Source organism: Equus caballus, chromosome 16, assembly GCF_041296265.1.
Source record: "Equus caballus isolate H_3958 breed thoroughbred chromosome 16, TB-T2T, whole genome shotgun sequence".
In the NCBI taxonomy this organism is placed as follows: domain Eukaryota; kingdom Metazoa; phylum Chordata; class Mammalia; order Perissodactyla; family Equidae; genus Equus; species Equus caballus.
In genome coordinates, this window is record NC_091699.1 from 35324153 (window position 1) to 35351411 (window position 27259).

The 27259-nt window shown below is 40.6% G+C and overlaps 1 protein-coding gene across 50 annotated transcripts in view; it reads left to right on the forward strand.

The window, feature by feature from the left end:
- Positions 1 to 27259, forward strand: part of MAGI1 (membrane associated guanylate kinase, WW and PDZ domain containing 1) — a 597491-nt gene that overhangs the window by 550464 nt on the left and 19768 nt on the right. For 28 of the 50 annotated variants that reach the window (XM_070238662.1, XM_023621197.2, XM_023621184.2 and 25 more), the window contains 6 exons: positions 3370 to 3401; positions 13249 to 13468; positions 17515 to 17598; positions 20720 to 20811; positions 22167 to 22359; positions 24830 to 25123. In XM_070238662.1, coding sequence (XP_070094763.1) covers positions 3370 to 3401; positions 13249 to 13468; positions 17515 to 17598; positions 20720 to 20811; positions 22167 to 22359; positions 24830 to 25123 — 915 coding nt within the window. The remainder of the gene's footprint in view (positions 1 to 3369; positions 3402 to 13248; positions 13469 to 17514; positions 17599 to 20719; positions 20812 to 22166; positions 22360 to 24829; positions 25124 to 27259) is intronic. The other 22 variants (XM_070238674.1, XM_070238656.1, XM_070238659.1 and 19 more) reach the window with 1 other exon arrangement.

The following is a 27259-nucleotide window of genomic DNA, read 5'->3' on the forward strand; positions in this document are numbered from 1 at the left end:
ATCCAGTATGGATAGCCTTGCAGTCAACTCTAGCTAGACAAGAGCCACATCCTCTGATTTCTAAGTCTTGGAGAACTCTGCCTAACAGTGACCTTTTTTGAGTGTTTTCCATTAGGTCTCCATGCTGTTTTTAATACATCTGAGTAGTTTTGGCTAAAGTAAATTATGAATTGTAATCAGGAGTTTTGTTCCAGCATTCATATTCATTAGATTTTGATTTAATGAGTATATAGACCTAAAACAAATCTGATTTCTTTTTTTAAAAAAAAAAACGGTGAAGTGGAGTCTCCTGATTTTTTTTACTTTTTAAATACTAATTTCTGGCCACTTTTGGCTCCTGTAAAAGGTATGGCTTTTTATATAAAAAGAAGGTTTTCAGCAACTGGCTAGCCAAGAGGAACAAATCCCTCTTTAAATTCAAAGAAGTTTTTATTTGTTGTAAAATAAAACATTGTGTCAGTTGAGCTGAGATCTTTTAGAATGTTCCATGGACTGCTTCCTCAGAGGAAACAGACTATAACTGATGACCCCCATGTGCTTCAGACTGGTTGGCTTTGTACAATTAACGGAAGGGCTGTTAGTTAATTAATGTTTGTTTTTAAATTAATATTTTATTGCCTCAGCAAGATGTGAAAATGGTGTTCTTGAAAAGGAATTCTAGATTAAGGCTAAAATCTGCTGAAATTAACCCCTCTGATCTCTGGTCCTCCTTGTCCCCCCAGAAATATCCCACTTCTCAGTTTGGTGTAGACAGTCATGGAGGGTAGATGCCGTGAGTGTGTTTGAGTATGTTTAATCCCCGTCTCCTCCTGTACCTGTCATTCTGCAGCGTGTCGTTTTCACTCAACATTATGATGTGGAGATTATCCATGTTGTTACCCAAACAGAAAGCTCATTCCTTTCAACCTCTGCAGACTGCTTTATAAGTTGGCTGTCCCACAGCTTATTTAGAACATCTAGTCGTTTCTGGGTTTCCTTTGTACTATCAGTGCTGCAGTGCACATCTTTGTACATGCACCTTTGAATGTGTGTGCGCGTGTTTCTTATGATAGAGAATGGAAAGTGCCCTTTATTTTATATATGAAAATCTTAAGGGATAGGGACTTGAGGATGGTCAGAGTCTTATAAAGGATTAGCAGAGTGTGGATTGAAGCCATTTTCCTTGACTCCTTTCCTGCTTAATTGGGGATTCTTTACAGATTTTTGTAGAAGATCATTGGGATCCTGGGTGAAGTCAAGCCTAATAGAAGCTAACTACAGTAAAACATTGCTTATTCCAGATAACCAAGAAGGTCGGTCTGAATTAGGGAAAAGTGTGAATGTAATATTGTATAATTTTGAACTGAATACAATGACTCACACTAATATAACTTGATAAAATTCCTTAAGGGAATCACATTAATGAACAAATAAAAGCACCTCATAATTGTTTTTGAGAATAATGACATATCTAAATTGCTCAACACAGTTATTCTCATCCATTGGTAAAATATTTCCTCTACAATATTTTTTATATTTTCACATGCTTAGCAAATGATTTTCCCTAGTTACAGTAAGATAACCATAACCACTGCCTTTCTGAATGGTGTGAATTAGCACAGGAAGGTGAAAGGGGTGGACATTTGAGGGCCTACTCTGTGCCAAGTACAAGGCTTTTAAAGATTTTGCTGTTTAATTATCACAAGCATCTGGTGAAGTGAGGCTTATTATCTCTATTTCATAAATTGAGAAACTGAGGCATAAAGGGCTCTAAAGCAACTTCCTGAAGGTTGCCTGACTTGAATGGGTAAATACTCTTTCTACCATATCATAGTTTCCTTAAATGTGGTCCGCATCAGAATCTCCTGGAATATTTGCTCATACTGCAGATTCCTGGGCCCCTGAGGGTGAAGCCCAGGGATTCTGCGTTTTTAACAAGCTGCCAAGTGCTCCTTCTACACTCTGAAGTCTGAGAGCCACTCTGCCAGACCGCAGTGACCTCGTTCTGAAGCTCTGATGAGCTCTGCCAGAAAACTGCCCCTATGCCTTTGAGGACAAGGAATTCCTATCATGGCTCCTTGCACTGGGCACTTCTGCCGTGCTCCTCTGGGTGGCTTCCTCCTACCCACCCACTTCCATGGCCTCGCGTGACTTGCGCTGAACTTAGCAAGGCTCATGGTTTGACAAGCCCCTTCCAAAAGAGTTGAAATCATCACCCTACATATAGGGATCACTGTCTAAAAAAGGTTGAAGTTTTCAGTGCAAAATCATGAGCTCCTAAGTGTATCTTTTGTGCCTAATACAGATGGAATCTGCGTTTTGCATTCTGACCTTTGCTCAAATAAGAAATTTTAAAAATTGAAAATGAAAGGGCAGCTTGCAGAAACGATTACTTTTGAAATACCAATATGTGGTTTTATTTTCCATTCTAGCCCTCCTTTGCTGCACTCCCCTGGTGGTAGATTTCCCATAAGCCTGCCCTTAATCACTGCTGACTTTCCTAGAAGTGAGGAGATCAGAGTCCCTTCCAGCTCTCACCCTCCCACTAAGGACAGGATTTTGGAAGAGCCAGCCAGGTTCAGAGACCACCTCTGTCTCCTCTGCCTTTTCTCTTTCTCCATTATTATGTTTTTCTCTCGGCTCTGTGAAATTTCTCTTTTTCACTCCCAAACGACCTGCTCTCCCCTTAAGGGTCTAGTCCCAGCTCGAGTCCAAGCTGAATAGGAGTTTGCTTGGATGACTGACAGGTATTGAGAGGTGTGCCGAGGATCCGGAGTGGGTCCTAGACGGACTTGGATTTGTGTTCTGTGCTGGCAAAAGAGCATCTGTCTTTGTTTTGGTGTTTGGCTCATCCAAATAAAGAAGGCATTCCCTCTCCTGAAAGGCAGAGAGAAAAAAAGAAAGAAAAGACCAAAAAAAGGAAAAAATTTTAATTTTAACCATGTACTCCTCTGAAACTAAATATACACCCCTTCCTCTCTCCTGATTGGTCCGCTTCAATTGACAAGTGGATCGGGTGGAAAGGAAATATCCTGGACTTAATTGTAAGTTAAGTCTCTCTTAATCCAGAAGAGCATTTGAGATTCTGTCCAAGTGTTCAATTTCCCAGGCCGCTGAGGTCTGTGAATTTCTTTTCCCAGCCTCCAGGCTGCTGCAGTACAAGTCAGCATAGCTAATGCAGATAGATCTCCTGCCTCTCGCTCTCCTCCTCCCTCTGCTTTGATTCGATATGAACAGCCTGGTAACTCCGATGCTAGGGGAGAAATCTGACATAACTCTGCAGATGGCTAGGTTGCCATGAAACACCTGGGGATTATTCTTTAAGGAAAAGGTAACATTTATATGCTAATGATTTCTTCCCCTCTCCCCTCCTTGTTGCATTTTTTCCAGGGCTGCCCGTTCCCAAGAAGAGCCCAAAGTCGGTAAGGACTTGTCAGTTACTTAGTGCTTGTTTGGGGGCAGGGGGGCAGGTGGTGGGAGGGGACGCGGTCTGGCTTGACTTCACTAAATGTGTTTTAGAGTGGATGGGGGAAACTGGACGGGGGCTCCTTATATTGAGTTCTGGGGATCTGTTTGCTATAGAAGGTATTTGGGTTTGTCTTGAACTGTCTAGTGATTTGTGGGCAGGCTGCAGGAGCCAGGAGAAAGAATTCATGGTTGGAATCTTCTCTATGTAAATGCATCACAACTCTCATTCAAATAGATGAGTTTCTTAGATGTTTTAACTTGATACAAATGCTATTGTTTCCTTTGGGAGGGGAAAAAAAAAAAAAAAAACTCCACCTGCTAACCGGGTAGCATTGCTGTCAACTGGTGTTTCCAGCCGTTCGCATGAGTAGATTCTCTCCTTGAGCTTTCTTGTCCACTGGATGATGAACTGTTCACAAAATTTAAAAGCCTGTAGGTTTAAGGAAGAATGGCTATGCCCTGTATAGGTGTCCATGCTCACATGGAACAATGTTCAGTGCCCCAGCCCTAAGAATAAGACATTTCCTTGCTGTGGAAATGTCCTTTGTTGTTTTGCCAGCGTTAGCAGCATTATGCTGCAGGTATAGGATTCTTTAAAAAAAAAAAAAGAAATCAATGTTTTGCTGTCCTTTCTAATCTGGTTTCCCTGAAGATGCATCACCTAGTTGACATGTTAGCTAATAGCTTAGAGGCTGTAGTGTTTTGTTTGGTAGTGTGAGGTTCTGCTCCTGGGGCACTGGCAACAGATTAAAATGCTACTTAAAAACTCAAAATCTGGAACTCGGATGCCTGTGAAATTGATCCGGGTGGAAGAGGCTTCCCAATTCATTAACATTGGGATAGAGAGGGGTACTACCATGTGGCTTGAATATTTGGGCGAGGGAAAATCTGCAGCCTTCTGCCATCCAGGAAGGGAGAACCTTTAAAACTTTGCAGCTCATGGTGCTGCAGCTGAATTCCTTCCACCTGTCTCCAAGCCTGGCTGTGAGAGGCAGAAGTTTATTAAGATGAAAGAGGGAGCTTCCTGCATTCTGAAGCCCCACATCTAAGTTCTCCAAAGAGAAAGTCTGCAATAATTGATGTGATTCCAATGGCATAGTGCCATGGTGATTGGAACATGTGACTTCAGGGCTCCTTCCTTGTCAGTTTGTGTTAAGATCCAGGCAGAAAAGTGCTGGTCGGAGCCCATGTTGGAACCACAGAGATGCTAAAACCTGTGTGTGTGTTTGTGTGTGTGTGTGTGTGTGTGTGTGTGTGTGTGTGTGTGTTCTCACATGCATGCACGTGTCTCCCCATCCCTGGGTCATAGTCAGAAACCTATTCAGCCTTTAGAAAAATAGAATCAAATCTAGAAGATGTGTCACATGAGCCTTGAATTAGAGGGAACCATCCTTTTTTCTTCCCCATCCCCAACCATGCTCTGTGATGCGTGGACTTATTTTACACACTCCACGTGGAATGGAGTCTTGACAAGGAGCATACAGGGGGAGAGAGGGCAGTTTTGTGGAGGCAGCATGACATCAGGTAGCAAGGTGTCTTTTTTTGTTTTGCATCCCATTTAAACTTAACTGTGCAGGAGGATTTTTGGAGATTCATTTGCATCTCTTCTTCCCCAAAGTATTTTGGAATTCCCTGCTGAACTCACAGGGTATCAGACAGGTAGAGAGCCTGCATTCACCAAGTCAGTTAAGAGAATTCCCTATGACAGTTTATTTTTGTAGAAGTCATGTCATTAGCAAGCAGCAAGCCAATTACTCAGGCTGCATTCCTAGAAAAAAAGCTCTCTTAACTGCTTTGCCCACAGTCTGCTGGCTCTTAATTACCACAAGCTAAGAGACTGATGTGTTGCTGGGTTAGGAAAGAATGAGCCCCCAGCTTGGGGCTGGTCCTGCCCTGATTTCTGTGCCAGGACAGGGATGATGGGTTTCACAGCATTGTTGGCACGCTCTGGAAGCTGCTGTACAAAATTTGGGGGATATCTGCCAAGGTCTGCTGTTGCCAGAGGAGCTTTGCTAACATCTGTGATCAGTGGGAGCTCTGTACAGGTGGGTTGAAAGCTGTTTCCCTTTCCCAGTTTGGATGTTGATGATGTCCTGCCAAAGAGACAGATGATTATGGGATTTTTCTCGTGGGGTCGGAGGGAATCCATGGGGAAGCTGGACATCATGGCTCCAGAAAGCCATTCACATGATGGCAGATAAGGTCAGTTATGCAGGCTACGTAATGAAATGCACACTGATTGTGCCTGGCCTGTGATACGCTAAGATTTACTATCAGCTCTGTGACTATACTCTCTTTACCTAAGGCCGTGGTTTTTCTTTTTTCCTAGAGGCTCCTGACATTATTGGCTTGGTCATGTGACTGACAGCTTCCTTTCGCCCTCACACCTTTTTTCAAAATAATGTTCTTAATAATTAAGTAGTTGGGTTTTTATTAGAACAGGAGGACTTATCTTTTTGATCTTGTTTCGCCTCCTGGATAGCCTGGATAGCTTACTTTTAATAAGCAATTTCACCTACGAGATTTAGTTTAAATGTTGAATATATGGTTTAATACTCATTGGAGACAATGGCAGTGTCTTAATGAAATTTTATTAATTTGATATCTGGACATCCACAACATCAGGGATTTTTCTGCCAAACGGCAGAGACAAAAATAAGACATATTTGCTGTCAGGTTTTAGACTTCACTGGGAAGCTGATTCCGTGGCCCAATTTAATCATCCTGGCTTGAAACTTATTTAACTGAGACTCTTGGTCTAAATAACACATAAGGATTTTGTCTGTGAGAGTTTAAATATCATACCAAACCCTGAATTTTAAGTCCATATTCACCTGTTTTCTCACTAATTCGCTTCCCAGCCATTCCTTCTCTTTCTCCCTTCCTTCATCTGTCCATCTGTCCATCTAACCATCCATCATCTATCCATTCATCCATCTGTACATTCATCTTTTACCCACTCATCCAGCCATGCATGCATGCATCCATCCATTCATTTATTTAGTGAAGTAGTATTGAGAACCTACTAAGTGTCAGGTTTGGCGGAAGGTACCGGAAATACTATAATAAATAAGATGGTCACAGCACCTTCCTGGAACTTACAAACAAATGATTTATTGATTGCTCCTTTCAAAAAAAGGATTCATTGTCACAAATCACCAAAAATCTTTATGCATTTGTTCCTTCAACAACTATTTATTGAGTATCCCTGTGCGCCAGAGCCACTGCCAGTATACAATGGAACTAAAACAGAAAACATTCCTGTCCTCATGGAACTGGGAGGAGACAAGCAATAACCACACAAATGGGCAGATCTATACAGACCCTCCTCATGGGGCTTAAAGTCTGATGAGCATATGCTTCCAAAAGTTAACAAAGCAGAAATATAATATAGAACCAAGTGCACACATAATGAAAATCATTCAGCTCTTAATTATAATAACCAAAGTTAAGTAGTTGTACAAAGCCATATAAAAGACCCAAGATTGAGTTAGGTGCTATGATTGAGCTGTGGAATCTTTCGGAGTTCCCCAGCAGCCTGAGCAACATAGGAAACCGCGTTATTTACTTAGCTGTTAACAGTCAGATCAAAGAGAGCATACCATGTTAACTAAAAAGACAAAATTTTCCCAGTTACTAAAAAGTTCTCCAAGTTTCCATAGAGGGCACACTGAACAGGGGGCAGGGCAGTCTCTTCAACAACCTTTTTGTAGGAAACCTCGTAGCAAGCCAAAAGGTAGCAATAGTGACAGGTTGCTAGTCCATTGTCCTCTGTTTCTTTGCCCTGGAAGGGATCTTAAGGACATTGCTGACAACTAGTCATTAAGAGATGTGAAGGAGAGATCTTCGATAATGTACACAGTGAGTGACCCTGGCCTGAAAACTCCAGTCTTATGTCCCCTGGCTCTTTCTCAGACTCTCCTAGTTGTCTCAGTACCTAGTTTCCTTCTTTTCCCCATACCACTTGTCCAACAACCAGGGCAGTAGTACAACCCATCAAAGCTCCTCCATGCTACAGGGAGAAGCAGTGAGAGTAGCAGATGGGCGAAGGAGCAGGATTACTTAAGCAGGTCCTTGCCTCTCGCTTCTCACAGCAGCTCAATCCTCACCCCTTTGGAGCTTTAGAAAATGGACTTTGCTATTGTGTTAGATTTCTTTAAAACATTCAGTGTGAACCAAAATTCATTTTCACATCCAATCAATACCTTCCTTCTCTTTTCCATTAACTCCTCTTGCCTGCCTTTTGGGAAGAAATCGTTTGCCTTAGACCCATAAATGATAAAAGAAAGAGACCAAAAGAAGGACCATCCTCTGCTTTGCCTTGTATTTGAGTCTCTGATTTTCGCACAACCTTTAATGACATTGGCCTACTATCTCATTAGCACTTGGAGTTTTTCCTGTTGTCCGTGTAAATTGCTGCAGTGGCCTTCAGTCTTGGCAGATAAGTGAACTGTAAATAATTTTGCTTTAAAATGGATCGATTTGTCATTTTTGAGCCACATGAATTCTCTTCATCATTTAAGCTCCTAAGTGCTGTCTGTATTCATTTGCTCTTCCAAGTAAATATTTTCAGCTCACTTTATAAGTACCTCTGTTTTGAAATCATTCTGTGAAATACTGATGAGCTGATTTATTTTCCTGTTTCCATTTATAAAAACCATTGCATCTTCCCTATTTCCCTTGCCTGTCAGTAGTAAGGGAACCATTCGTTCTAGGGAGGTTGGTAAATGACACGAATTCACCCATAGTGTGTGGCTAAGGACTTTTATGGAGTTTTCAAAATTGAGCCCATTTCTTTCCTCCTAGTTGGCTCTGATTTGATATTCAGAAATAAAAATCTTGATTCAAAAAATACCAGCATAGTGACAACAGCTGGCACTGGAAATATCCATCTCGATATGTGGCTCCCCTTTCCAACCAGTTGGTCAAGCTGGAGAACTGGGAGGTGGATATCCATGTTTCTGAGATCTCCTCTTCCTCCTCGTCTCCCCCGTTGAGTCTGTCAGCAGTGCCTATTGAGTCTGGCGCCAAAATGCCTTTTGACTTTACTAGTCCCTTTCCTTCATCTCTACTACTCTCCTAGTATAAACCACCTCGGATCCCTCACGTGGACTGCTCAGTAGCCTCCTGACTGGCTCTCTGCTTTCACTCCTATCCCCACCAACCCATTCTCCACCTACTAGTGAGGCCAAACTTTCTGGAAGTAAATTGGCTCCTGGCACATCCCTGCTTTAAATTCATTAAAGGATTCCTGCTCCCCCGAACTAAGAATGAAACCCAGACTCCTTAAAGTAGCCCATGAGGCCCTTGCATTATTTGGTCCCCAAGTTCATCTCAGACCACCCTACTCCCTCGCTGTGCACACTACCCTTTTGCCTGTCTTCAAACAATCCAAGCTCATTTTTGCTTTGAAGACTTAGCACAAGCTGCTTCCATTAATGGAGTGTTTTTCCAGAGGCCTCTCCTTACCATCTGTCTAGAGGACATTGCAGTACGTTGTTATCAATCTATTCTGATTGTGTGGTTAATATGCCTTTATACACATACGTGCATATACACACACCTAGATACACACTCAGGTATCCATTCCAAGACCTCAGGCACTATCCCTTTCTTCCTAATACATTGTATCCCTCAGAATCTGGCTCACAGTAGGTGATTAGTATGTGTTGATTAGATAAGTGAATAAGTAGTTTACTCAAGGGAGCCTAGCTGGATGTTGTGTCATTGGTGTACTAGGTATTTCCTCCATCCATATTCTTAGTATGCATAGAGTTACTTTAACAGACTTGAAAGTATATCTTTAATGATAGATACTTGTCTTTGGCCAGTTTCTCACCTAGAAAGATGAGGTGAAAGACAATCACATTAGATGCAAATCTGATCCTGGGCTCTAACTAGTTCAGAAGTGAATTTGTTCTCATGACCCAGGTCTTCTGGGAGATCAACCAGACTACTGAAGCGGCTACAGGTTGACTTTAATTTAAGAAATATATAAACATGGCTTTTCTCCTGGACAATTCTGGGCTGTAACTAGATAAAAGACAAGTCCGGAGTGCCAACAAGAACTTGAAAGGAAACTTAAAGTGAGGTTAAATCTTATCGGGGGAAATCCAAAAAGTTTCCAGATTACTGTGTATTTAGCCCATTAGTGTGGTTTAGAATATGCCATTTAGTGAGAGTTTAGTGGTGGCAGTTTTTAGAGCACATTCTCAAGATGCTGCTTTCCTTTTATTTTCCAAATTTAGGAACAAAGTTTAGATGACACTTGAAAGGGATGCAGAGGTGCAGTTTGATTGAGAGGCAGTTTTGCAGACTCATTCCAGATTGCATTTGTCATTTTAAATTGCATTAAATTGGACCTAAATGAGTCATTTATTGGGGAGGTGAGAAAGGGTATTAAAATTTGAAGAATGGCCCATGCCACTTCCAGTAGACTTCATTTGCCCACTCTGGTTATGGCACAGCTGTCTCTTCAGTTAAACTCAAGATTTCCAGGTCTTCCGTGTCAGAGATTTGTACACTGGGACAGCCATCAAAGAATCTTAGAAATCCGGGAGGTGAGATGAGAATGCCTGTGCATGCATTTGTGGGTATGTGTGTCAAAGCACATGTGCATTCTCTGTAGGAGAAAGGTGCAGCCCTTTTATCAGACTGTCTTTGGGGCAGGGTTGCCTGAAAGATATTTTCCTCCAGTTCAGGAAGAGGGAGTGAGTGGAAGAGGTTAAAGTTGGCTTCCCAGGGACTCCAAGGAACCCCAGGAGAGGAAGAAGAGTGTGATGTTTCCTTCCGGTAATCCTGCCATGCAGCTCACCCTAGGTCTCAGGGAGGTTTTGTGAAGCGTAGTCTCAACACGAGGAGACTGGAGCTTCCAGGGTCAAAGATGGACTTTAACTGTGACATGACTCTAGTGTCCATGGACTGACCCCACAATCTGGCATTTGCTACTCATTTGAGGAACCCAGAAAGGGCCAGCACTTGAAGGGAGGGAATACAAGTCTCAGGGTAAACTCGGAGGTCCTTTATCTATTGGGAATTATTTGCTTTTACATTTAAAATATCTTTTCTCTCCTTCCTGAGAGGAGAACAAAAACGAAACACTACCCAAGTGTAAAAATAGAAAATAGCAGTTCTCATTAATTCTCCTTACCAAAGTTCATTTCAAAATGAAAATAGCTTTAAATTTTGTCTCAATTATAAAAAGCATTCTCTGTGCATTATAAAAATGAAAAATAGGCAATGCAGTAAAGTATAAGAGGGGGAAAACCCACCCTGATTCCAACTTTTTTGTGCTTATGCTAGTGTGTGTACACACCCAAAATGAGCCGATGCATATGCTCATTTATAATCCAGATGCCTGTAAAGACCACAGTGAAGAGAAAAACAAACTCCCATGCACATGCAAAAGGGAATGGGGATTGTATCTGTCATTAGCATTTTCTGACTCTGAAAATCTTCAGCATGTCTCCAGGGGAAGCAAGAAGGCAGGTATTGACCTTCTCTGGGCAGGAATCAGATGGCTGACCCTGAGAGCAAAATTTACTGTTGGGGGGGACACTTGGAAGTTGGTAGAACCAGGTTCTATTCCAGGTCTTTGGAATGCTGATCCATCCATGTCTGAGCTGAGCACTTTATCCTCAAAAGGGAACAATGGTGACATGGGCTAAGGGTAGTGTTTGTCCCTCCCCAGACATCAGTGTGTTTTCCTGGCATCTTCACTAGAGTTTGTTGTCCTCTTGAGTCTGAGTGAATTAAGCCTCTTGTACAGTTTTACCAAGACCTCTTTGCCAGTCTAAAGCATGGTCCTCAAATTTCTCCCACAGGCACACCAAGTATAATTTTAAATGGTCTATCTTACCTTCATGAAATACATGCCCAATTTTCCTCAACTTTGAATCCTTGCCAAAACCTATATTTAGATCTGTAGTCTGTAATAGTCAAGGGCAGATGAAGTTTTTGTCCTCCTTGAGCTTCTTTAGATACAATTTCAAAGCAAGGAATATAAAGAGAGAGAGTATAGAGGGACCTGAGATTTAAATGAAAGGGACCTTGGAAATTTCCATTGAGATAAGGAATGAAAGATGGGGGATACCTGAGGAGAGAGCAAGGAACAACAGTTTTGATAGGATTGATTGTAAGACCAAGGGGAAGATTTTGATGCTGTTAAGAACTTTAGCAAACTGAGATGCTCTGGGTCAAAGATCTTATAAACTACTTAAAAAGCTATAAGGATCTGTAAGAGAGGACAGAGAGGGCCCTTGCTATCCTCTACCCGTTTATGATGCTTTTAAGCAGATAAGTGTAGAGACATAGCTTCTGTTTGTGAGAGGCAAGACTCCAGGATTGTTTTGAATGGGGGAAACTAAACACCTGGGCTTACCACAGTCTTTTACTGGAGAAAATAACTGAAATTATTTTATATCACACCCAATATTTTTTCTCCCATTAGTTTTTGCTCTTTGTTGAATCACCATTCAAACAAAGAGCATTTCATAAAATGGGAAGGGTCTTTTGCTGAGTGAGTTTTAAGAAACAGGAACCTGCTTATTCTACTGAAATTTAAATGAAACTCTTTCCCTTTGAATACTACTTGGACATTGGACAAGTTACAAATCTAACAAGGCTGACTCCCTGAGGTCAACCCATATATAAGGTTCGATCTTGGTTTTCAACCAACAGTAGTGTCAGGAGATCAAGAGGTGAAATGTGATGCCTGCAAAATTGATTGGCTAAGGATTATGAAAGCTCTTCATATAATAGTTATTTATATACTTAGGAGTACAAGTGCACATATAATGCTAGCATGATTTTTAAAATATCTGATTCCTTTTTCTTATAGTCTAGAAGAACTGATGGAAAATCCTTAGATAAGAGTTGAGTATTTTATTATTGAAAGATGCAAGACGTAGAGTCCCAACGAACGTTTTTAGCCCTGATTGTATTTCTTCTGGATATTATAGCCTTACATTTAAACCTCATAGTATTTCGTGTCATGTATTTTGTCAAAAAATGAGGATGTTAAACTGATACTTCTTGTATCTCTCCCCTGAACTTCAAACCTACGTACTTAATTGTTTACTGGCCATCTCCAGTTGGATGTCTAATAGGCAGCTCAAATTTATAAGCCCAGAACTGAACTCTCTTCTAACTGCACAGGCCCAAATAATTATCCCCTTTCTCTCTGCCATATCAGTAAATGGCTACTGCAGTCTTTCATTTGGATGAGGCCCAAACTTTGAAGTCATCCTTGATTCCTTTCTCACTCACCTTCCATAGGACCTATGAGCAAATCCTGTTGGCTCTACCATCAGGGTATATCCAAAATCTGACCACTTCCGTCCATCTCTGGCCTTGTACCCTAGTCCAAGCCACCATCCTCTCTCACAGAAATAATTACAACAGTCTCCTACATTCTCCCCACTTCTACCCTCGCCCCAGGACCTTTTAAAACAACATCAACCAAAAAATGAGGATATTAAACTGATACTTCTTGTAATAAACAGCCCCAGAGTCTTAGCCGAGAACATATGATGAAAATTGGATTTGTTTTCTGCTACAGCCCAGAGAGCAGTATGGTTTGTGATTATGTCTTTCCATCTGGCCCGCCCCTCTCCCTGTCTGCCAATCACCTGGGGATTTATCTGCATTCAGCATTAGCTGGAGAAAGGTGGAGGCCACAGTGTTGTTGATATATTTATGTGTATGTGTGCAGAAGAGCTGAGCAAAGACAAGCGGTGGAAAACACCCACTCAGAGACCCAGTAATAATCTCTTCTTGCCCCTCTCTCTTGCTTACTTTCAGCAACCACTGGAAAGAAAAGACAGCCAGAATAGTTCTCAGCACAGTGTCTCCAGCCACCGAAGCCTGCACACGGCGTCCCCAAGCCACGGCACACAGGTGCTCCCCGAGTACCCACCTCCTGCAGAGGCTCCAGCTCCTGACCAAACCGACAGCTCTGGGCAGAAAAAACCAGATCCTTTTAAAATCTGGGCCCAGTCCAGGAGCATGTATGAAAACCGACGTGAGTAGCACCCTGGCTCCTGTCTTCCCAAGACCCCTCCCCAGGGCTCCAACTTTCTCTTGAGGCTTACTGAAAATTGGTTTCCATTGTGTAAACTGGATTGAGGTGAATCAAGGGGAGAGGTGAAAGCTTCCCACAGCAGCGATAGCATCTGTTGGCTATTCTTGGGGGCTCCATTATGTCTTCACTTTGGGGAGGGGGTAGAGATGGATAGTCATCACATAAAAGGCCTGGATAAAAATGGATTTATTTTTCCCTTCAGTTAAAAGAAGTAGAAGATAAGAGCTGCTGTCTCATTAATTTTTCACCACGTGGAGATTGTGACATGCTCTTGTGAAACAGCTCTGATATACAATAGAACATAAATATGATTGGTTTGGATTGCATGAGTAATGAGAAGAAATTAAATGCTTTCTTAGAGGACTCTTAGATTTTAAGGATACTGGCAATTTTTTTTTTTTACCATTATTAGTCTCTCTAAATATTCCCCTTAAAGAGAAAAAAACAAGCAGTTTGTGGTTTGTGCTTTAATTATTGATACTGTGGTTAAATATGTTCCTTTGGCTTTACCTTTTCCATAAATATTAACTAGTGATGGCGTACATCGTAACTTTTTGGCTCTTATAAACCTAAGATTAATATTGCCTTCATGTTTAATTTCTTACTTTTTATTAAGAAATGATTTCCAAAGATGATTCACCATAAATAATACTCATTTATCTTACCATTACCAATGAAAGTTCCTAAAATGCTTTAATCATATGAGATGCGAACGGGCCCTTTTTTGGCTGTTGCTCTTACTGACGTTTTCAGTCATGAGCGTGATGGGTCAGGATGAAGCAACAAGGCAGGACATGCACTTCATTTTCTCTTTTTGTCAAGGGATAGGAGAGAATGTTTAATGAGGGAGGAGACCAAGTTTGGTGAAGGGCCTAATGAAAACCGCAAGAGAGAAGAGAATCGTCTTGCCATCCTCTTTGTCCCTGCCCCCCTCAGCAGAGGTTTCGTCTATAGCCACAGTTGTGGTTCTCTCTCAGGCAAAGCTCCATGGAGAGTCATGGCACAGAGGTGGTGGGAGGTGCTCCAGCCTCTCGCCCACCCACTCGGACTTGGCTATGAAGCATTTCCTCTGCTGGCTGAAGCAACTCCTCTGTGACCCAAACAGAACAGGGGACTGAGGCCAGCATCTCTGAGAAGGAAAGTTGGCCACAGTACTGGGTGCAGTTCAGCAGTTAGGAGGTGGGGGCACAAGGCCAGTTGGAGACTTGCTGACTATCAAATTTTAGAAGTCACTCAGGGGTCTCTCCACCCTTTTCCTCCTCAAGGGAGAGATATCTTGCCTCCTTACTGTAGCAGTGTGAGGAATTAAATAAACTGTTTTGGCCAAGGGTTCACTACGCTGACAAAAGCCAGATAATTTGAGAAGGGATTTATTTGGTCCCTGGACTAGAAAGGTCCCAAGAGGATGCCTGACTCCAGGCCAAAGGAAATGAAGTTCCGTCTGGAACACCCCTCATAAGCAGTAGTTGCTAAGTGTGAACTGGGGGTCTGTTCTCACTGTGTCTTCTCACTCACTATAGTGATCTCATTGAAGAAGTGTTTTCCAGAGAGGAGTATTTCTTCAGTCCTTTCACAGTTCTCTCTAACCGTGCAGCTCCTCCAATCAATGGCCCAATCTCAGTGGATGTTGAGCTACTCCTTTATTGACTTGCCCCTGCTTTTCTCAGTATAGCACACATTTATGACTGAGCTTCCCATGTATGACTTTTTGTGATAAGTCATGTTCTGAAGTGATAGGGGTGCATGATGGATTAACAGACAATTCTAATGCATCCGTTTAATAGGTTAGGCCTCGTGGTCTAGTGGTTAAGATTGGGCGCTCTCAACACTGCCACCTGGGTTCTTTTCCTGGTCAGGGAAGCCCCCCCCCCCAACCTGTCAGTAGGTGGTCATACTGTGGCAGCTGCCTGTTGCTGTGATGCTGAAAGCTATGCCACCAGTATTTCAGAAACCAGCAGGGTCACCCATGGTGGACAGGTTTCAGCAGAGCTTCCAGACTAAGACAGACTAGGAAGAAGGACCTGGCCACCCACTTCCAAAAACATTGCTGTGAAAACCCTGTGAACAGCAGTGGAGCATTGTCTGATACAGCACTGGAAGGTGGAGAGGATGGCGCAAAAAGACCGGATAGACTTCTGCTCTGCTGTACACAGGTTGCTAGGAGTCAGGCTTGACGGCACTAACAACGTTTAATAGGAGGCTCTAGTTCAAATGCCATTTTTTACCTTCATGGAAGCAAAATTTCTTGAGAATTTGGTATTTAATAAAACTTTTTAAAAAGTTTTCTTCAGAAAAAAAATAAGAAAAATATGTATTCTTGCTATAGTCAGCTGCTTGTTGAAGCATCAAGATTGCTCGGGTGGCGGTCAGACAATTTGGAACAGGGCCAGTTTTGTGCCTTCACTTTCCCTTAACATGCAAGGAATAGGATTTAGCAGCACAAATGAGCATCAAGTTCTTCTTGGCGATTGGAGGCTCTGTAATTAGTGATTGTAGCAACCTAATTGATGTTAAGATTCACGTGGATTTCTTCCTCACTACTAAATGAGGATAATGATGAGACTTCCCCCCAATGGTAATTATTCAGTATCTGTCACAGATTTTCTTCTTTCACAGTACCTACAAATGAACCTACGTCAATCTTGTCTTTTAATCAGTATTTTGCTTTACCCCAGATCAGTTTCTGCCGTTCGCTTAGGTTGTTTTTTAATTTTGTCTTTTGGGGAAAAAAAAAAGGGTAGCCTTGTTAGAAGTGATTCCCTATCCCTCCCCACAAGACATATTAAAATGAGCAAAGTATTCCAGGAAAATTGAAGTCAGCAGTAGCACCTTCATTGAACTATTTTATTCCCTTTTTGTTTTGAAAATGTACTTTCTTAACTTCATTTTATTGTGAAGAGCAGTGTTAAGATTAACACAATCTCTGATCAAATTCCTTCACATGGTCTAAATGCTGTGCAAAATACTGTATTCTTGGTAGAGCCATCTGTCAAAACAGCAGTGTCAAAATGAATCCATCTGAATGGCAGATATGTTAATAAATTCCTTTGAAGGGCTTAAATGCTTAATTAAAAACAAACGCAAGCATGAAAGTCCCTTAAAAGCCATGTTGCCCCTTTTGTATTTTCTCTAGGTAACATACCAATTGTGCACATGTCTTTAAAAATGATGTTGATGCAATCTTATTAGTGAATGTTCAGGAGGACCAGCCTAGTATCCAATCAGTGTTTGCTAGAAAAAAAGTCTAAAGCTTGCAGTTGAAACTTTGTTCACAAAATCCTTTGGAACGAGAAAATGTCAAAGCTGTCATATTAACCAATGTTGTAAACCTATCCTGCTCAGGAGGGACATGTTTACAAATTTGGAGTTGGTGAATGGGCTCCTTTATCATAGGGAGTTTAAAGAGCTTCAGTGTACATCTAGATTTTAAGTGCTGTTATGACAGTTCTTATATGTGTGTTTGTTCAGATCTTGTCCAGATCTGATGATTTGTGTCTCTAAATAAAAGACTATTCCAGTTGAACTGCCTAGAATTCATCTGAACAGATATTAGCACAAGAATGAATTCCGTCAGAAACTTGAAACTCTTTTAAATAAATGCTGTAGTATGGCAGTGACAAAAGTATACTTAATTTTTTTCAAAAAGAAAGAAGAGTTTCAACAAACCTAAAGTTCATGACATGATTAAAACAAAGTCATACAAGAATGTGTACTTTAGGGTATAATTAAATTTGAAGAGTCTAAGATGGTAATGGTAATTCTATGAAATTCTCAGTGGTACAATTGTAAATTCTAGCTTTTTGACTAGAAAAGCACAATGAAAAAGAAAAACAGAATCAAACTATAGTCTTTTAAAATCCACAGCAGCCATGACCTTTACTGTGAAAGCTTAACTGCTCATTCCTTATCAATCAAAACTAAATTAAAATGAACTAAGAGAAAGCACATACATTAAGCTTTGCAAAATTGTGAAATTAATATTCCAGCTATGTCACCTTCGCCTGCGTCGGGATTGAGCAAGGGTGAAAGAGAAAGAGAAATCAATTCCACGAATTTTGGAGAATGTCAGAGTAAGGATCTGCTGAAAACTTTTATTTCTCCATTATTATTCATCCTGTTTGATGTTCCCATTGGTCTGGGAGGCTGGGGGAAAACTCACAAAGAGAAATACCATGAAGGAAGTGTTTTGGTGTTTTTGTTGACCAAGCGTAGACCAAAGACAATGTGAAATAGAAAATGATAGGTGTGTTTTCACCAAGTCTAGAAACGTGTGTCTGTCATAATGGAAATACCAAGAGTTTTCTCTGCGAACCTGGTGATTCCATTCTTCCTAATTATCAAAGGAAGTCTTTTGACCGCTCTGTTGAGTTGTCATTGGCATTACCACAGGAGATTAACTGCTGAGACTGTCCCCAATGCAAGGGCTTAAAAATGAAGAAAGCTAGACAAGATTTTCTTAGCTGTTTTTGATTTAGCTTCACTCAAAAGAAAAAGTGATATTGATATCAGAAAGATGGTTCTACCCTGCTGCCTCCTAAAATTTAATTCTAATAAAATCTGCCTGAAATAAGAGAACAAAGTATTTTGGGGGAGTCGTTTAGAAACCTCATTGCCCCTGGGAAGAAGTGGCAGCAGAACACACAAGAGAGAAATTCTATAATTCTGTAATATGTAGCAGGACTGATTTATCACTGAAGTATATTCTTGTATACGTGGCATTTGGTTGGTGGAAGAGTAGAATCGTTAAAATGCCAAAGTTAAGGTGCCAAAAGACTTTCTTTGTAACTTGTCTGTGTTTTGGTGTATCGTGTCTGTGTCTGTGTTTTCCTGGCGCATCACTGGCATCTTCAACATCCTCAGTGTCATTGGGCATCTTCTTTTTCAACAAGAAGCTCTTTACATAAATTTGCCATTTTCCCATTGATTCTCAGAGAGAAACAAATGCTTTCTTTCTATGGACTAAACTGTATGATAAGCCTAAGTCTGTTGGCCGCAACCACCCATATTATGTTAGCTTATACCTAAATGAGCAATATAAGGCAGAAACTTGCTACATTTGGTGTCACTGTAGGATGGGCAAGTGTTCCTGTGTTAAATGATGCTGAGAAAAATGGGTCTGGGCTGGAAGTCTCTGCAAAGGCTCTTTCCTTGTTCACAGAAAGGCTCAGCAGACTTCAGGCAGACTCTGCCAGGAACCTAGTGCTGGCTGGAAAGCATCCGTGGTCTATTTTGGTAATAATCCTCCTGCTTGAGTGAACCGAAGATGGAGACCCAACTTGATTTAATTTGTTGTTTCAATGAGGCTATTACTGCAAATACCCTTTAGCCAGCTACTCGAACAGAAAGAAAATATTGTTACCTTAGTGTGCTCAAGAAAATATCATTCTCAAATTGTTTATGAGAGTCCTATAATGTAGTTTAACTCCATATTCCATAGCGTCTTGCAGCTTAACCTCAGCAATTATTTTTAAAAGAGCATTGGATAAAAAACACCATTTAAAGCCATGGCGTTAAGATAGCTCAAGCAAAAATATCACATTCAAACTCCTCTGGATTCTACTTACCTGTTCGTTTAGTTTCTTTCCTCTCTCTTGGCATACTCATTCACTGTACATTGTAAGCTTGTGGGTGAGTCACTAAAAAGGGCTATCTCTCGCCAACTAGAAATCTAAACAACCGCCTTCTTCTTCCCTATCCCATTGTACAAAATTTGAGAAGACAAGAATTAAATTCTCAGGCCTACACACTCCTTCAGCCCAAAATCCAATTAATTAAATGAACCAGAAAGTCTGCAGAACAGTATTTGAAAATCTCCTTTAGGATTCATTGCCACTAAACTATATTTTTTCTTTTTAAATAGATGTCATTTTAGAGACCATAAAACACACTATGTATACATTAAAATATTAAATAAGAATTAAATAGAAATAGCCGCTTTTTATTACCTTAGTTAACAGGGTGGTATAAAGAACAATTTTATGTACAGTAAGCATTTTCTTGTGGAAATTACTTTTCTTTTAAAAAATGAGATTTTTATTTTAAAGCCCTGGACCATTACTGAGTTTTAAAAGTAAAATATCAAGTTACTGGATAATAAATTAATACTTATAATTTTGAAATATTATAGGCAAACTCTCCAGTAAAACAGTCAGTCATTTTAGCATTGAAATGTGGTTCATTGATACAGAACATTTTTGTTGTCATCATTGGTTTCAAGGATAGGGAAGGCTGGCTGCTTTCTGGTAATGGTACTAAAATCATAGTCAATTTAGTAAATCTGGAAATATTAGGATGTTTAGAGTAACTTTTTTGGCAAAAATGATCTAACATCAAATTATTCGCATTGCTGGTCTTGATTATAAGAGAAAAAGTGATTTTTTTAAAAAAAATGGAAAACACTTTTTTAAAAAAAAAAAAAAAAAAAAGATTGGCACCCGAGCTAACAACTGTTGCCAATCTTCTTTTTTTTTTTTTCTTGCTTTTTTTCTCCCCAAGTCCCCCCAGTACATAGTTGTATATTTTAGTTGTGGGTCCTTCTAGTTGTGGCGTGTGAGATGCCGCCTCAGCATGGCTTGATGAGCGGTGCCATGTCCGCGCCCAGGATCTGAACCAGAGAAACCCTGGGCCGCCGAAGCAGAGTGCATGAACTTAACCACTCGGCCATGGGGCCAGCCCCTGAAAACTCTTCTTAACCTAAGCTGTTTTCTTTCATTCTCTACTTGATATAGCATCAGATGACTTAAGAGGACTTCTACATCCTCAGAGTCAGCCTCTGCTTCAGAGGTCACTGTGACTTCACATGAGCTCTCTTCTTGGATATGGACACCCACATTGTGGTGCAATGCATGATAATTTTAATTTACTTAATTCCCCTTGCAACAATACTGAGAAGAGAGGTCAACACTGACTTCTGGCTTAGTCAGGGATAATGGCTTGGACTTGATTAAAAATTATCAAACAGTGATTAGTCCTTTGAAAAAACTTAGGCTCAATGACTCTTTGCACTGTTTACTTTCACCCAGTGCCCTCTTTTGTTTCACTTGTCCAGATTATTTTGTTTCCTTGTCTGTGCTGGAAATCTGTCATCTGGTCAAACATCATCAGTACTAGTCCTGTCAGTGTGTTCACCATAGCAGTATGATTACTTGTATCTGAGAAATAATCTCTCTCTTCTTTTTCCCCTCTCTGCAGTTCCAGATTACCAAGAACAGGACATCTTCCTCTGGAGAAAAGAGACTGGATTTGGATTTAGGATTCTGGGTGGAAATGAACCGGGGGAACCTGTGAGTCTCTTGTCTGCCTCTCCCTCCAATGCCGTTTTCTAAGACTTCAAAGCAAATTGTCAGCAGTGACAAATCACCAAGATTTGAGTCCAGCTAGGTGTAGTACTATTTCATCTCCAGCCAGAGGGCTTATTCCTTGGATTTTGTAGAGCTCCTTGTATCTTGAGAAAGAAGGGACTAAATCCTTTCTAAAAAATGTGTGTTTGTGAAAAGTGGTGCTGCAGGATCTGGAGCTCTCCGTCAAAGAAAACAGAACCAAAAATCAGAATAGGGATAGGCATCAACTAAGAAAAACAGCGGCCTGATCCTTCTGGCCAGTTCTTTTAAATCTGTGGGCAGATAGTTGGCTTTGTATATTGAGTAGCTAGTGTGTAGAGAGGACTCCACAAGGCATTATGAGAGATTAGAGAAAGTAGGACCACTGTCTTTATAAAAGTAGAGAAAGAACCCTGGACAAGGGTCAGGAGGCACTAACCTTTAAGTGCCTTTAGAATAAATTTAGTGTAACATCACAGAATTCTTTTGAAAGAAGAAAAGAGAACTAAAGATAAGTATTGTTAATTCCCTCATAATAATAATAGCTGTTATTTATTTAGTGCTTCCTATGTGCCAGATGCTGTGCTAATGGCTTTTAACGTACATTCTCTCATTTAGCCATCAAATCTATGAATTTATCTCCATTTTTCAAATCATAAAATAAAGCTACAGAAAGGTTAATTAACTGGGTCAAGCTCACTGAGTTAGTAAATGGAGGGACTGGAAAGGGTCTGTCTCCAGGGTTCATATTCTTAACTAGCCTTTTGTCAAAGTTCTTCATAAACTATAAATGCCATGTAAAGGTAGTTATAGCATGTATTATCTACTGAGAAGGGAAGGAAAGCACAAATATATTAGCTAAAGTTTAGTGAATGGTAAATATAACACAAGACCCTAAATATAAAGACTGCTCTGCAAGCAGGTGCTAAAAGAATGCAGAAATGGAGATGTCAAACGACTTTGCTTGATTCATTCTTTGATTTAACAATATTTATTGTGCATTCCGTATTGCTATCCACAGTGCCGGCCCTTTAAAGAAAAGTAGTGATTTATTTCTGCAAAGGGGAAAAAGAATGAGTCACACCAGATCACAGATAAATGTCAAGGAACCAAACAAGAAATAGTTACTTTTTCCACCATTTAAGAACTGTTGTAGCACCTAGCACAATGCCTGGTACCTAGTGGGTGCTTAATAAATGTTTGTGGCATGAATGCAGACATGAATGAATGAATGGAGTTGTTCTAAGAGATGTGAAGGCCATCAGTATAATAGTAAACCAAAAGGTTAATGTTTCATCCATGATCCAATTGCTCAACAGATTTATATTGGTCACATTGTCCCATTGGGTGCTGCTGATACAGACGGCCGCCTGAGGTCTGGGGATGAATTAATCTGTGTGGATGGGACACCAGTAATTGGAAAATCACACCAGCTTGTGGTCCAGCTTATGCAACAAGCTGCCAAGCAAGGCCACGTCAACCTCACAGTGCGGCGCAAAGTGGTATTTGCGGGTACGTTTTTCATTCATTCCTTCAGACAGTGCATTGTCACTTCATGCACAGAGAAGACCCCTGTCCTGTGTCCGCCTCTCCAAGCATCTATTTTAGCAAATGTTTTCAAATGTGATTAAGCTCAGAATTTCCAGATGGTTTGCTCCTCTCAAACCCTGCACAACACCTGTCATTCAAAAGTACTTTAGTGTGCCATTGGTGCATGTTCAGCAGAGGTTTTTAGAAGAGGACTAGTTGAATATATGTTACTTTCCCCCATCTCCTTGCCAGCCAGAACTTAGTCACCTTCTTCATTGGATGATATTTCTCAATAAAAGAGGTCATTATGACAGTCAGAAAAATTGTAGCTTCAAATTAAAAAACAAAAATTAAGTTTGTGTTACAAAATAAGCTCATAAAATAGTTATTGATACCTTACTTGCTTGTTGACTGTCATATGTATTAAACTGAGATTTGTTTTTCTTCTACAAGAAAGTTGTAGAGCTGGCCAGTTCTGGGTCATCTCTGATTCCTTCCTCCTGCCTGCAAGCTTCCAAGTACTTGAGTTCTCAAAATACTGTATATTCTTTCAGGCCCAACTTAAATTTAACCTTCCTCTGTGAAACTCTCAGAAATTCCCTCCTTCTTCCAACTGCTTTCAGATTTTAGCATTTCTTCCTTGTCATTCTTGGGAATCATGATTTACAGACTGCCATTGTGAGACAGCTCATTGTGTAAACGTCTGTCCTTTCCATTCACTCTGCAGCCTCTTGCAAGCACACATAATGGTGGTTCACCTTTGTCTGCAGCCCCCACCTCAAAATATTCAAGATGGAACCCACAATGCAGAAGAAGCAGATTAAGTGTTGTATCAGTTGAACTACTGAAGAAGTATGACATGAAATACTGTGAATTCTCCATAGCATTAATATTAGTGAAACAGATACTTATCAGATAAAATTAACTGGCACCTTGTTAAAATAAAAAACTCGTATAAGTCATTTAAATGGTATATAATTAATTACAGAGTTAATATATCAGATTCCAGTGTGAGAGTCCTGCCTACTGCAGCCATGGAAAACAGTGTTAATTAGTCGTGGATTATGACCCTAGAGCTCATTTCTGGCCTCCGACCCTCTCTCAACATTGTATTTCATGCAGCCAATAGCAGTCAGTTAGCAATGGCTTTTGAGATGAGATGAAAACTTTGACTTCACTGGCGCAAATAAAAATTCTGGAACAATGTGATTTTTTGTTTCAGATTTATTTTTAAAATCTTAAATATTTTGAGTTTTTAGCTCTGGGTCAACGGCATATTAATCTATTGAAAAAACATTAGACTAAGTGAAATAAGCCAGTCACAAAAGGAGAAATATTATATGATTCCACTTACATAAAGTAGCTAGTGTTGTCAAATTCATAGAGACAGAAAATAGAATAGTGGTTGCCAGTGGCTGGAGGAGGGGAAATGTTTAGTGTTTCATGGGTACTGACTTTCAGTTTGGGAAGATGAAAAAGTTCTGGAGATGGATGGTGGTGATAGTTGCACAAGAGTGTGACTATACTTAATACCACTGAACTACACACTTAAAAATGGTTAAAAAAGTATATTTTATGTTCTGGATATTTTACTACAATAAAAAAGAAATCTATGAAGGGAGAAGTTTTTAGGAATAAATATTGTCTTATCCAAACTTGGAAACGTTTTGCTTTTTCCATGAAACCTAACTTGGTCCCACCTATTACTGTGGCTATTTAGGAGTGCTTTACCCTGTCACTGGATAAAGCAATAAAACTGGAATTTAATAAAACTAGAATTCTAAGGAAGGCTAATGTATCTAGTTGTGTGATCAGAGTAGATAATTGACATCTGGAAGCTAGGAAGAGAAACAAGGTATACCTCTGACAGGTGTCACAAATCCCACAATGTGGCAGCCTTAATGGTAAAGTCAACTTACAGTCTCTTGCCTGATGGAAAAAAAATCAAAAGCAAAGCTATTTGGAAAGCTGAGCAGAAATGTGACTTGAGGGTTATGACAATATGAACGTGCGGCCTAAGGCTCTATCTCTGAGGCAAAGATGGCGGTCATCGTTTGTATAGACCACACCTACACTTACTTCCTGTACGTTTTCCTTTGACTTGTGCACCAGGCAAGATTTTGGAGAGGGCAGAGCTTGCTGCAGACTTAAGCCTGAGTGTAGATGTTGATATATATATATACAGTATGTTATAAATGATACACAATTCAGGTGACTTTTTGGGTGTTTGCCCACGGGACGATGTCAGTAGACACTGAAAGGTAAATACTTATCAAGAGAAGCTGTTTTAGATTCCTATACTGTATCTCAGTTCTGTGAGGCCAGGTCCTGTCTCACCTCAGTTCATCTCTTGATTTCTTGCACATAGTGGAGTTGCAGGGAGAAGCAGGAAGGGGTGGCAGGGCATGTTTTTTGCAAATTCAGGTAACTGAGAGGTGCATCTCTGATACAGTCCCCAAAACAGAGAACGAGGTGCCCTCGCCAGCCTCATCTCATCACAGTAGCAACCAGCCGGCCTCACTGACCGAGGAGAAGCGCACCCCGCAGGGCAGCCAGAATTCCTTGAACACGGTGAGCTCGGGCAGTGGCAGCACCAGCGGCATCGGCAGCGGCGGAGGCGGTGGCAGCGGTGTGGTGAGCACCGTGGTGCAGCCCTACGACGTGGAGATCCGGCGCGGGGAGAACGAGGGCTTCGGCTTCGTCATCGTGTCGTCGGTGAGCAGGCCCGAGGCGGGCACGACTTTCGGTGAGTGTTGACAATTCTTTTCCCTAGTGTTTCCTAGGATGCTGGGGAGTGTTCTATTGCAAGTGAAAGAAGGCCAAAATCTCATTAACAGAAATGCATTCATGCTTTTCGCTTCAGGTAATTAAAGTCTTAATTGGGGATGGAGTTTATTTGGTAGCTTTTCCCCTCCTGAAGGTTAGGGTTTTGTTTTTTTTTTTAACCCTTCAGTTTCCGTTCTGAATGCTTGTTCACATGCACACAACTTTAAGCAAACGTGAAATTTGCAGAGCAACCCCCTGAATACAGCGTACAGTCTGAGAAATTCTTGCCAGAGAAAGCCTTTTGCAGGATCCTGAATAGGATATCATTAATAGCAGTAGCCTCAGAAGATCTAAGAGTTTTTAAAAGAAGCATATGGTTTTAAAAATGCCTAGGGAAAAACGGGGGTGTAGGGAGTAAAAATATTACATGAAATGCCCTTTCCACCTTATCTATGTCCTTTCTCTACTTTATCCCCATCTAAAGTTTTTAAATTTTAATTTTAAATAATATTTTTACTGTTGCCTGGTTAAGAATCTGGTTAAAGTCTGAGTCAAGAACCATTTGTCTTTACTGCCCTTCAAGTCTAGCAGGGGTGATTTTCTGTCTCATCCAGATGTTGGGGGTTTCAGCAGAGTATGAAGAAATGCAATTGCCACCCTCTCAGAATGTTAGCTCCCTGCTGGGTGCACCAGCAGAGACAAATAGGAACCCAGATGATTCCAGGAACTAATAATCTATAAATCTATTTCCTCTTAGGATGGGTTATAAAATATATACTCCAAAAATGTGCTCCTTCTTAATTAGATAAAAAGTCATTTGTTATTCCCCAAACACGTTTGTTAATTAATATGAAATAGGATGAGAGATAGGGAAGGGCTGTACAGACTTTGAAATTTACCTCAGCTCTATCCCCAAGTGGTTTATCCTTAAGGAGTCTGATGACCAGTAGCCCAGGTCACTTGCTGGCTAACATCAGCTAGGCGTGTTCCATCCCTTTAGCTTTCTAATCCAGTAGAACTCCCTTTATCTCCATTTAGTCTTGGTGTGTTGCTTCCTGCTAAAACTATTTTCCCCTGAGGTTCGTTCGTTAGGAGACAGGGAGTCAGCCAGGTCTATGCATGTGTGGCTGCAGTAACAAACACCCATTACTAACAGCGCTTTTGTGAGCTGCATTAATAAAGTTATCACTGCATGTCATGGATGGGTGACGACATCAAGGCAAGGTTTTTTTGTTTTTAAATTAATTTTGGAGACTTTTTTGCTTAAGTTAAAAAGAAAGGCAGAGGGGGCAGAGAAATCCAAAGTTATTTCTTCAGATCCACAATCTGACCATCCTCATGTACCCTGTGATGTTCTCAGGATTTCGGAATTCTCAATTTCACTGTCTAGAATGAAACAGAAAATATGGCAGGTGGGAGGCTGTGTGTTATTTAATGAATATTGAATGTCTTCACTAACAATTTGGTCTTTGATTGTGTTCCTCTGGCTCTTACAATGAACAAATTAAATTTTCTCTAATACCTTGCATGAGACTTCTATTCCAAGCTATGCAGAGCTTATCTCATACCTGCTGTTTGATCACTTTCTCATGCCAGTTGTATTTGGGCATGGGCTGAACTTCATCAAGACCTTGAATTGAGTATGGAAGCTTTTCACCACACCTGCCTATTAGATTTCAAAAGACTGTTTAACTTCCTTGTTAAAAATTCTTTTACTTTGAGATTACATCCAGTGTTACAAACTCAGGCAAATATGCTGAAATTCAAAGAAATTATAGCTCATTTTATCCCCAAGGTCCAAATTATAATGAAAGCACCTACTCAATTAGTTTCAATGTCTCCCATGTTAATTTTGTCACCCTGTCCAAACGGTGGTTCAACTGCATAACTATCTTCACAGTCCTCAGAAAGACAGATTCTCAAAATAGGTGCAAAGGCACGAGAAGCTTTGAAACTCAGTAAACAATTAGCTGGAAACCCTATGTCAGGCCTCAAAGCCAATTTTACACTTCTCTCTAGAAGGTAGCATGCTCTTGGTTGTGACATGGAATGCCTCAAAGTGCACAATAAACCTTTCTTTTCAAAAGCAGTTTTCCTGGCTTTTCATGTTGTAGCT